The sequence below is a fragment of the Pleuronectes platessa genome, chromosome 22 (assembly GCF_947347685.1).
Source record: "Pleuronectes platessa chromosome 22, fPlePla1.1, whole genome shotgun sequence".
Classification (NCBI taxonomy): Eukaryota; Metazoa; Chordata; class Actinopteri; order Pleuronectiformes; family Pleuronectidae; genus Pleuronectes; species Pleuronectes platessa.
Genome location: NC_070647.1, coordinates 4,669,886 through 4,681,043, shown reverse-complemented (window position 1 = coordinate 4,681,043; position 11,158 = coordinate 4,669,886). Strand labels below are relative to the sequence as shown.

Genomic DNA, 11,158 nt, shown 5'->3' with positions numbered 1-11,158 from the left:
GCAGTTACATTAACTTCTCTGTTTTTGTTCCTTTTTTATATTTATAGAGTTGATTCCCTAAGTTGAACAGCTTCTCTGTGTTTGCCATGGGGACACGTCGTGTATGGATTGCTTTTTAGAACTCGTGACGTCGCTCTTAATATCGTTATTATACTTTATGCAGAGTATTTTTGCAATAGATCAGATTCTGAAAAACGTCAATATATATAACAAGGAACTGTGTCATAACCTCTTACCGCTGAAATGAATAGAGAAGAAGAATGTTGTGAACTTCTGTATTCTCACTCCTCTTTTTAATAAATTCCACTCCCCCCCACCACCAAAAAAATCCCCCCCTCTATGGGTTTGTATTTTTGTATTTGTGAAATAATGTTTTTGATGTCGGTCATTGCTAAATGCCCCATTTGGTTTTAAATTTATCATTGGACACTTAAAATAAAGGTGTTTTTAAGGAAAAAAGTTTGCTTTATGTTGCTTTTACTCTAATTCGGATGTATTAACATACAATAAAGGACGTCTAAATCATGACACATAGCACAATATGTAAAAGTGATTGGAAACAATAGGACTTTGTAGAATATATAATTCAAAACACAAACACACATAGAGACATTTGAACACACAAGAGGGGTTCTCTCGAGGAAACAATGTGTAGGAAATTCAATGCTAAAATAATATAATAATTTTTCCCAAACTCTAAATATGCAATTTTATGTTTTCATGTTTTAGAACTGGTTTATTATACTATTAAAGTGTACTCTTGACACACATTTCATTGTGAAGAGTGAAGGGAAGCAAATGGAAGTGAATGTCGTCCTTAACAATGTGTGATTGTAACCATTAAAGTTGTCTCCATGTTTACTTGACCTCCCTGAGTTGTCATGGCCTGACAGTCCCTTGTTTCCATGGGTGTGTTGTTAGGTGTCATATTAGTCCTGTGGAACACAAACACAGATACTGCACAACACATTGTCCTTAGGAAAGAAAGATACACAAGAAAGATGTGATTATAAAACCAAAATCCTTTTATTAGTCAAATTATTCATAAAGTGGAAAGTATATCTAAACTTGTTGTTGCCCCTCACTTGGTATCCTGGTTTAATTTTGTTTTTTATATTGATAGTTAAACTCAAAGAGCAATTTCAAATGCACTAGAACATTAGCATTCATCAATTATTCATATAAATTATAAACACATGAGACAACTATGGAATCAGTATGAGACATGTCATGTACATCAAACTGTCTCAGGTGGAACCCTTTATTCAAACAGCCACACATCATAATAAGTGACTGCAATGGTCATAAACAAATTTAACATAATGACACATATTGTCTAATAAAATGTGTGAGTTGTAGAGGTTTGGATCTTAAAAGTGAGGACGTAGATATACTTTTAAAGGACATTTATTTATTAATGAGAATAAACAAAACTCTTAACTGAAAAAGGAAATCACCCTCATACCATCAAGCACAGAAAGACTAACCCATGAATCTATCATTTATCTCAGCAGTTTACATTTCAATATCCAAATTCAGGAAATAAAAACAGTTAAGGTCCCAAACAAATATATATGTTAGCCAATAAAATCAATAAACAAGCACATTTCCTTACTTCATCAAAATCTATACACGCAATCGTCACTATCAAAGGCTGGAAAGTAAGTTGGTAAGCTACACAGGTCTAAATTATCAGCAGCCCTGTTCAATCCTTTTATTTCATTTAACAATAATAGTTTCCTGAATATGATATTGTGGTTTGGTTCTGTGATCAAATAGAAAAAGCAAGAAAGGCTGTCAGCGCCCGGGATCCTTTTGATTGAAGATGTGTAGATTAAACGTCACTGTAGCTGGAGCCAAATCACCTGGACAGGCTCCTCCACGGGGAGAGACATCACGGCGCCGGGCAGGAGAACGCATCGGCCTCCTGCTGCGGCGTTCAGATGTAACGTCCCTGCCGGTGGAGAAGCCTCGCCGGAGAAGTCCACTCACCAAGCGGGGCTTGTTCTGCCATTTTACATGTTTGGCTCTGTAAAACAACAAAAAATAAACATATATAGAGGATTATATTCATCTCATGAGCCAACACTTTGATTTCACATGTCATACTTCACATTGGATTATATTTTAATATTTAGATTATTGATGCCAATGACTGGACACATTTATAACTATTTATCACGGAGGATTCTGCTGTTTTATTTACATATTTTCTTTCTTTCTTTCTATTTTACCTGCATGAAGAAATATTTTCTTTCTCTTTCTTTCTCGCATGAAGACTTATTTTCTTCCTGTCTTTTCTTCTTTCTTATATTTTACTTACATGAAGACATACTTTCTTTCTTTCTTTCTTCCCTCAAACACATTTCAGCCTAGATAAACATGTGCTCTCCTACATTTTATTGAAATAATTTATATCTTCCAAGTGCTGTATGCATATTTTGGTGGTATCACATGCTGTATTGGTAGATAGACTGTTCCGCACACATTTCGGCTGACCCCAACTCACCCCAGCCGTATTGTTTAACGTTGCTGATGTGGGTGATCTTGCAGCTGTACTTGTGTCCATCGTCGGGAGTGAAGGACACGCTCCTCATCAGATGAAACTGCCAGTTCTGTTTGAAGGACAGGTCGGTCTGCAGTGAGTCAGGGATCTCCTGTCCGTCCTTCAGCAGCTCGATGGTGATGTCGGGAGGGTGGAAGTTCCTCACGTTGCAGATCAGGGTGTTGCCTTCTCCATACTTTCCCTTTTCAGTGGAGTAGACGTCAACCTTGGGTGGACCTGAAGGCAGCGAGGAGAAGGAAATTAGATCAACTCCCGGCCTTCACAGTCTCCTCGTCTCAACCTATAAGGGATTTTGGACTGACAGGTTAGGCGGCGCTCTCGGCCTCTCCGCCATCACCAAAAGGCGGAATAAGGAAATATGTTTTGATAGAACGAAGTCCCCTCCGCCAGGTTTATTGACCGACCGGTTATACAAGTATATTTGTGTGGGCAAACATTTGCAGGGAGGGAGGGACTCAAAACAGAATGGTGATACTCATATAAAGATACATACAGAGTAGAATGAAAAATGTTTTTACAAAAGGAATAAGAACACATAAATCAAGACGGAGCTATCATATATGGTTGATCACAACACAGATAGTTGAAGTGCGCAGGTTGGATTCTACTATTTATTCTTGTCTTTTGGGAAAGGGAAGGGAAAAGGCGATTTCTCTTTTTACCCACAAGTGAGGCCCTCTCGATTTGACATGGTGCCACAAGGATCTAAACTTAAGAAATAAGCCCTCAAATCTCCGCAGTGCCTTCGTGTGCCAGTGGAGGGTGCTGCTCTCCTTTTGAGATTTTACTGGAAATCGAAACTAAATGCAGACTGAAATCCCGAGGGGAATTCCACGCACTTCAAAACCATGATGTTTTATTATTTTTTCTAGCATATTTTACAACATAAATCTAACTTTACATGATCCTTTGGGCGACTGAGCATCTTGTTACAGATTCTCACATTATTATCGCCTGCCTTTGTGTTCCCTTCATTTACCATCAAACACGCACATCCTGGTTAATCTGCGATAATAGATATGGTAATCTGTGATGTAGTTCACCGCCACAAAGGCTGTTTGACCACAGACGTGGTTTCTGGAATTATTTGGTGAAATGACGAAGTGGAAGTTTCGGGATGCTACAGATTAAAACAGGTACTCACTGTATGTGGAGTCCACGCAGCAGTAGACTGCAGCCAGAGCCGCCAGGCACAGAACAAACTTCATGCTTGATCGAGTCTTTGTTTTCCAGGAGCTCGGAGAAATTGCGCGCATCCACACTGGTAGATATGATGGACTAAAGTGAAAGTCTCGGGAGCAGGGTAATGAAGTGTCTGACTCCCTGAGACCGCCCACAACGGGTCACCAACCAATCATTAATCCCCATCACATTGTTACTAGGTAAAATAGGATCACACAGGTTTGGGTCTGTGTGGAGAGGGTTGTTTTGGGAACTTGCTCCACCTCCTTCATGAGACTGCAGAAAAAAGAAAAGGGGAATTACTTTGAGTTGCACAAGCTGACCTCCAGACCCAACAACAGGAAGAGCTTAGAGTTTAATGATACACTTTGGAGATTTTATTGGGTACAATTTATTAAGTGTAGTGTGTAGGGATCTAATAGGTCACTACATCATTTTTTATTTACTTTATATGTTATTATCTGTATTTCTTTTAGAATATTAGAGTCACTGTTCATGTGCTCAGTGAATGAGTCGTTGAAGAGGAAAAACAATAACATGGCTGTGGCCCTTGCAGTCGCCTTGTCTCAACTCAAATGAGCTCCCATGGGGGATTTTTGGATGGATGAGCTCGATGGCTCTCTCTACCACCACCGTCACACCTAACCAGGGACTTTATTTTGTATTTTTCCAGCTTCATCCTCCCAGTTATGGTTTAGGGTTAGGGGTTCCACTCTGGAAGATGTCTGTCAGCAGGCACTGAAGCTGCTCCTGAGACCACAGCTGCCTTTTGTCCTCAAGCATATGAGAAAATAAAAACTAAATCTGAAATAGAAGTGAAACTATGCACAAGCAGGGAGGGGCCCTCTTGAGTTATTGATTTATATTTGTGATCAGCCATTACGCTCCGAGACGATGGAATGACCTACCAGTGTATCTGAGAGGAGCTGGAAATGTAGATATTTGGAAATGTAAACTAAATAACCATCTTATCAGCCGGGCTTTCGTGTGGTGTTTTATAATTTGTATAATATTTATGGCTTATTTTAGACTGGTCTTTTTTAAATCCATTTATAATAAGTTTCTTATTATTATTTCTTTCATTCTCATTATTAACATTTTATTTTATTATCATTTACTACACGTTTAACAGTGCATTGGTCTATGAACGTATTGATCCTTTTGTAAAACATTTTGTCAATCGCTTGTTAAACACTCTGAACTACAATTAATTAGTTTGAAAGGCGCTACATAAATAAAGTTTGGAGTGATTTGATTGTCCAGTGACCAGAACAAGGAGCAATGGTAGAGGCAGCATTTTCTTTCTAGCAAAACACTCTATAGCCAGTGGGGGGTGCTGTCCCAGCAGAGATGGTGGAGCTGGAAATCGAAAGTAAATCTGGACTGCTGAGGGGAATTCAATCGATTCTAAAAAACAAAAGGCCTGTTTTATCTTTCTCTTTCACATGTGACTCATGCATCAACTCTTACATAAGCCCAACCGACTGTACCCTCATTCCCTGCCTTGTGTTCTGTATACATACACCCTGATGATGTAGTTTATCTAAAAGATGAGATTCTTCTTCCCTTTCTTTGAACCTTTGGTTAAAAACTGATTCAAACTTTCCTAAACAAGTTCAAGTGTAATGATAGGCACTTTTTTTTCTCCTGAGGAATATTGTATTGGATAGAGCATGGTGATAATTTAATTGGTGCAATATGGGTGTGCCTTAAACTTAATCATGTGTCACTGAGTCATCTATTTGCCAATCCTGGTGAACCAGTTTTTTATTATCCTAAAAACAAAACACCTAAACACATTCACAATTTATCCTGTAACCCACTCAAGGATAATGTGAATGTATTATATTCTTTCTCTCTTTCTCTCTCTTTCTCTCTCTTTCTCTCTTTCTCTTTCTCTCTCTCTCTTTCTTTCTTTCTTTCTTCATAAATCTTATGTTTTTTTTAATTTGTTCTCTATACTGAAACGACTTTGAAGTGTTTCACCAAGTTAATCACAGCAGAAACTGTTTTGCATTACTTGAAGTGCTGAGTTCATTGAATTGCCTCCAGTTTTGAATCTTAAAATTCTAATCTTTTGATTATCATGAGTATTTAGCTGATAACGATATTAGCTCATCTTGGCTGCTGTGGAGCAACGTTTCATATGTACAGTTGTAAATTCACCAACAAAAGTCTTATATCATATAACATTGTAACTTAATTGTATTATATTAAAATGTTTTGTCAGATAGGTGTGATTAATCTGATTAATCACCATTTCTAAATGCCTGACAAATCCCCATTTCCTCTCTATATTGTTGTGGGAACGGAATGATAAATAACAGAGGGCGGATAAATACATTTAACATTTTTATTTTCTTATTGATGACAAATCCATGTGATGACAATGAGTTATTAAGATTGAAAAATAAAATAAAATCAAACTAAAACACACTGACCGGCCGCTTCACGTGAGCGAGCTCTGATCTCACTGCGTGTGTGTCTCTGAGAGGGGGGCGAGTACCAGGAGCGAGTCATTCCGCGCATGCGTGAATGCGTTAATGAATAAAAAACGTTAATGTATTAATTCCACAAATTATCAACACTCATTACCACGTTAATCATGACACTCCTACTTATATTATATTCATCAATCAGACCAATCATCGCTCTTCTGGCCCAAACCTAACCCAATCAGAGGCAAGGGAGAGGCGCGTCGTCATCTTTAGGGTCACATCGCTTCCGGGTTCTGCTGAGTCCAGTGTTTTCCAGCTGAGCGATAGACACGAAGGAGCGACAAGATGAGTGCCGAAAAGTACCCCCGGTCTTCTATTGAAGACGACTTCAACTATGGCACCAACGTTGCTACAGCGAGTGTCCAGATTCGAATGGGTGAGTGGAGAAGTGGGAGGTCCTCAGCGTTCACGGCATCTTTCCACGTTAGCCGAGGCTATGCTAGCCAAGGCTTTACGTTTACAGCTTAAATTTTTTATTTTATTCCAAACCACATTGCTTGTCCCCGGAGTGCAACTCAAAGGCGCATGGAGCATTATCGAGTCACAATTGGAAACAAGAGAGAAACACTGATGACATCCGTGCAATGTGCAATGTACGCAGACAGTAAAATAACACTGCAGTGGACTCAATTTAAAGAGTAAGAGTATATGGATGTAAAAGGATGGTGAGCAGGGTAACGGCTGTGGAATCCGATTTTAAGAACGTATATAAATAGTTAACGGGAAAAAGTGAATATGACCACCACTGTTTTGTTGTTATAGCGTCAACAGCCACACATGCTAGCAGACACTGGACCCTGTTAGCTGGATAGACGACCAGTGGCTGGGAGTTAACACTGAGAGTTGCACCATGATAGTTTCAACGTTGTCACTGTTTACATGTGGTTTCCTGTTTGGGGTTTTGTTTTTATTACGTAACGAGCATTCTATGTAAAAGCTGTACCTGACGTTGTTAGCTTTAAATCCCCACTGGACAAGTTCATTTTGAGTAGAACAAGCTGGTTATACTGGTGCAGACTCAACACGACCATTTACTTAGAACTTAGACATGTTTTCACGTACACACACTCAAACAAGCCTTTGAATCAGTTAGGACCAGCAAATATGTCCTCACAAAGTCAGAATGTCCTCACAATGATGGTATTGAACCAAAATCCCCCCCATAACTATAGACAGACGCACGCACACACACACACACACACACACCTCATTCATATTGACTCCTGTTCATTGTGGACAGACTAACCAAACCTTTTCCTTAAACATGACCAATTCATGCCAAGCCCTAATCTAGTCCTAACTACAATACACATTGTACACAATAAAAACAAGATGAGTAATACCTGGACCACACACACATACACACACTCACACTCTATTTGTAACTACTGCTGTTGTTGGGTAAATGAAGGGTATCCTCTGTATACCTCTGGTTCAGAAATACATGTAATGTAAGTTGTTGTAACGCTGGGTCTCCACTGCTGTCTTCACTGATCAGACTTCCTGAGGAAGGTGTACAGCCTCCTGAGCTTGCAGATCATTCTGACCACGGCCACCTCCGCTCTCTTCATGTTCTCCCAACCCATCAAGGACTTTGTCCACGCCAGGTGAGAGAGTTTTTAACCCAGATGCAAAGCATTGAATGTCAAGATGACAATGCAACAGTTTCTTTCACGGCCCTTTCACTGTATGGGCCTTTCACTCTGTATCCATAGCAGTACCTTTAATTAAATAAAGCTCACTAGTTTAGATAGATTTGGGAGCTGGGCCAGGCCTTAACCACACGTCAATCTCACATATACCTGGTCAACTCACCACACTATTTATCTCAGATTCTTTGACACACCCTTTCCCTTCCCTAACCATATCCATGCATCCCTCATCCCTACCTTCCTCCACTATCCTCCTATCCCTATCCTCATCCCTCCATTCTCTCTTACCTCCTTTCCTCATCCCTAGCCACATTCCTTCATCCTCCTTCCCTCACTTAATATTGCAGATTGTTTTGGGGATTGTGAGATGGTCCTACCGCTTCATAGGAGCAGGATTTGATTTATAATGTGTTATTTAAGCAAGACACTTGAATGTATGTTATCCTATTGTTAATGTTAATGAAAACATCTGTTCTTACATGAACATTTAATTTGTATATCTTGCTTGGTTACACCTTTTTAAGATGATGTTGTGCTGTTGTCTGACTGTGGTGTGGTTCCTTCCTCAGTCCTGCCGTGGTACTGGTTTCGGCTCTGGGCTCTCTGGTTATCCTGGTGGCCCTGGCCGTGTACAGGCACAAACATCCAGTCAACCTCTACCTGCTGCTTGTGTTTGTAAGCCTTTTCTTTTTGGTTTCCAGGATGTTGAATACTGAATTGTTTTATCTCACTAGCTTCGTATTAGAGAAAGGCCCACTAGGTCAGACCTGGTATTAACATCCGTCCTGAGAGATTCAATCATAGCTCTTTGTCTGTTCTTACCTGATGTTGAAATGCATCCTGAATATCAGGAGGAGCTGAGTAAATCTACAGGAGAGGAGTTTACACATTTGAATAAAATATTAATCATTATGTGGTTGGTAGTGTTGCCACAAGCTACTAATGTGATTTGAGTAATAAGTATCCATTCAGGAGATATTTGGTAGCCTTAAAAGTTGTGATTGGATCATTAAGGACAGATGTTGATCCCAGATTTGAGGAGGGTCTGCGTAACATTCAGGTTTAGGATATTTACCCCCTTCCAATTATGTCCATATTTACCAGTTTGAGATAGTGGATTAGGTGCGCATTGACACTTTAATAAATACTTAGTTAACTTACAAACTACAAGTACCATTAATTTTGTGTTGTTCACAGACCCTGCTGGAGGCGGTTTCCGTGGCCACAGCCGGTAAGTACCTCTTTTCAGGGATTTAGATAGTTTCCATCCTCTGAGCCTGTTGGCAGACTCTCCTGACTCCAGTTTCCTCTCCACAGTGACCTTCTATGAGTACTCCACTGTGCTGCAAGCTTTGTGCCTGACCTGCGCTGTGTTTGTTGGACTGACCGTCTACACCTTCCAGTCCAAGAGAGACTTCAGCAAATTGGGAGCTGGGTGCGTGCGTCATGGCTCCCGTTACAACTGGTTGCCCAATGTTTTTTGGAACTCAATGCTGCTCTATTGGGGGTACACCCTCAGACTTACAGTATCCTGTCTGTTCTGTTCCTTACAGCCTATTCGCCTGCCTGTGGATCCTCCTCATCGCAGGCTTCATGAGGGTGAGTGGAATGTCCTGACATGATTATGTCTGTTTCATATGACATTAATAAAAGGGGAGAAAAAGACTGAAAGAGTGAAAGACAGGGAGAGGTCAAGTTGTGCATCTTCATCGCTGAGGCAGATGAGATACACAGCTCAGTACATTGCCAATAATCCGATCTCTCTAAGGCGTCATCCATACAACTAGGTCTTTGTTTCAAAAGTGCATTTTCAAACTAAACCGATCTTTGTCCACTCGAGCATTTTGGCTCTGTATCAGTCCCCGCTCCATGCTGACTCTTTTGTCGCTGCAGTTCTTCTTCAACAGCGACAGCACCGAGCTGTTAATGTCCGCTGCCGGGGCTCTGGTCTTCTGCGGCTTCATCATCTATGACACCTTCATGCTAATGAAGCAGCTCTCCCCTGAGGAGCACATCCTGGCCTCCATCAACCTCTACCTGGACATCGTCAACCTGTTCCTGCACATCCTGCGTCTCCTCGACTCCATGAAGAAGCACTAAGCCGCCAACACCATATTCTGCCTTTATGGAAAGCCACAGATACGGCCGTGCTGTGATTGTCTTGTGTTCATGTGAGTTCTACTGTCCTGACATAAATAAGAAGTGACATTTTAGGGAGGAATCTTCTTGAATGAAATAAAGTAACTATAACTCAGTGGTTGGTGAACTCTTTCCAGGTGGCTGTGGGACTTGCTTCTTTTTATTTGTGGTTGCTGATTTCATTTAAATTGAGGATGTCCTTATCAGTGGTGATTTGTTTTGAATCCAGAATTTACTCCTCATGTTATGACAAAACTCTATGACTTAAACGTATACATTATTTTAGAACCCACTAGCGCACCCAACTGGCCAGATGGCTGCTTAACTTGTTTTGTTTGCCTTTTTCTTAAGTATAATTACGTACATCTCAAAAGGGATTTTACTAATATATTCTCAAATTAAATTTATTGTTGAATGTTTCCAATGTCATAAATAACTTGTTAATATTCCACCAGTGACCTAAATTCCTCACATATGTTAATGTTGTACAATATATAAGAAGATGATGACACACTGTATGCTGGTTTTTCATGAAGGTTTGGTGCATGCCTGGGTTTTTTGATTCCTGTGATTGTAGATATTGTATTTTTATGAAGTGAATGTAACCCCGGGTAGCCAAACTCTGATTGTTAAGCATTAAAGTGGATTGAAGAATTGAATCTGTTGATTTTTCATGAATATTACGTGATTCTATCCTCTGATTGTATCAATCTCAAGCAGCAAGAGATGGGTGAATGTTGTGACAGCATCTCTTCAGTGATGATAAATTATTTACCGTGAGAATCCAAAACATTATTATCCAGAGAAATGGAGAAAATATATTTTTTAATAATTTGCTCAAGGGTTTATCCACATGATGACTTATGGAGGTGCTCATTCAGGTTCAAAGGTAATAAATATCAGAAAAGCACACATTCCAAGATAATATCGGCAAATAATTTTCGGCGTATATTAAGTGACATAATAAAGAAATCAGAAAAGGATGTCATTGTAAATGATCAAACAATGCATTTTTCCACATACAGTATCGCTGCATCTTGTTGGACTATAAACACAACCTAAAGCTCCTATAGACTGAACTAATGATTTATGATCAAACGGTGAGAATTATGTCATTGTGA

General features: G+C 39.8%; 2 protein-coding genes across 2 annotated transcripts; one reads left to right on the top strand and one right to left on the bottom strand.

The window, feature by feature from the left end:
- Positions 1-1,002: 1,002 nt before the first annotated feature.
- LOC128428637 (beta-2-microglobulin) lies at positions 1,003-3,870 on the bottom strand. The gene is made up of 3 exons (XM_053414858.1): positions 3,711-3,870; positions 2,510-2,782; positions 1,003-2,029 (listed from the first exon to the last, which is right to left on the bottom strand). Exons 1-3 carry the CDS (start codon positions 3,820-3,822, stop codon positions 2,016-2,018), a joined length of 399 nt encoding a protein of 132 aa, XP_053270833.1. The 5' UTR covers positions 3,823-3,870; the 3' UTR covers positions 1,003-2,015.
- Positions 3,871-6,454: 2,584 nt separating this feature from the next.
- On the top strand, positions 6,455-10,696 carry tmbim4 (transmembrane BAX inhibitor motif containing 4). Its single transcript, XM_053414857.1, has 7 exons — positions 6,455-6,622; positions 7,745-7,853; positions 8,468-8,573; positions 9,096-9,129; positions 9,216-9,333; positions 9,452-9,497; positions 9,792-10,696. The coding sequence occupies exons 1-7, from the start codon at positions 6,532-6,534 to the stop codon at positions 9,996-9,998; spliced, it is 711 nt and encodes a 236-aa protein (XP_053270832.1). The 5' UTR covers positions 6,455-6,531; the 3' UTR covers positions 9,999-10,696.
- The last annotated feature ends 462 nt before the right edge of the window (positions 10,697-11,158 follow it).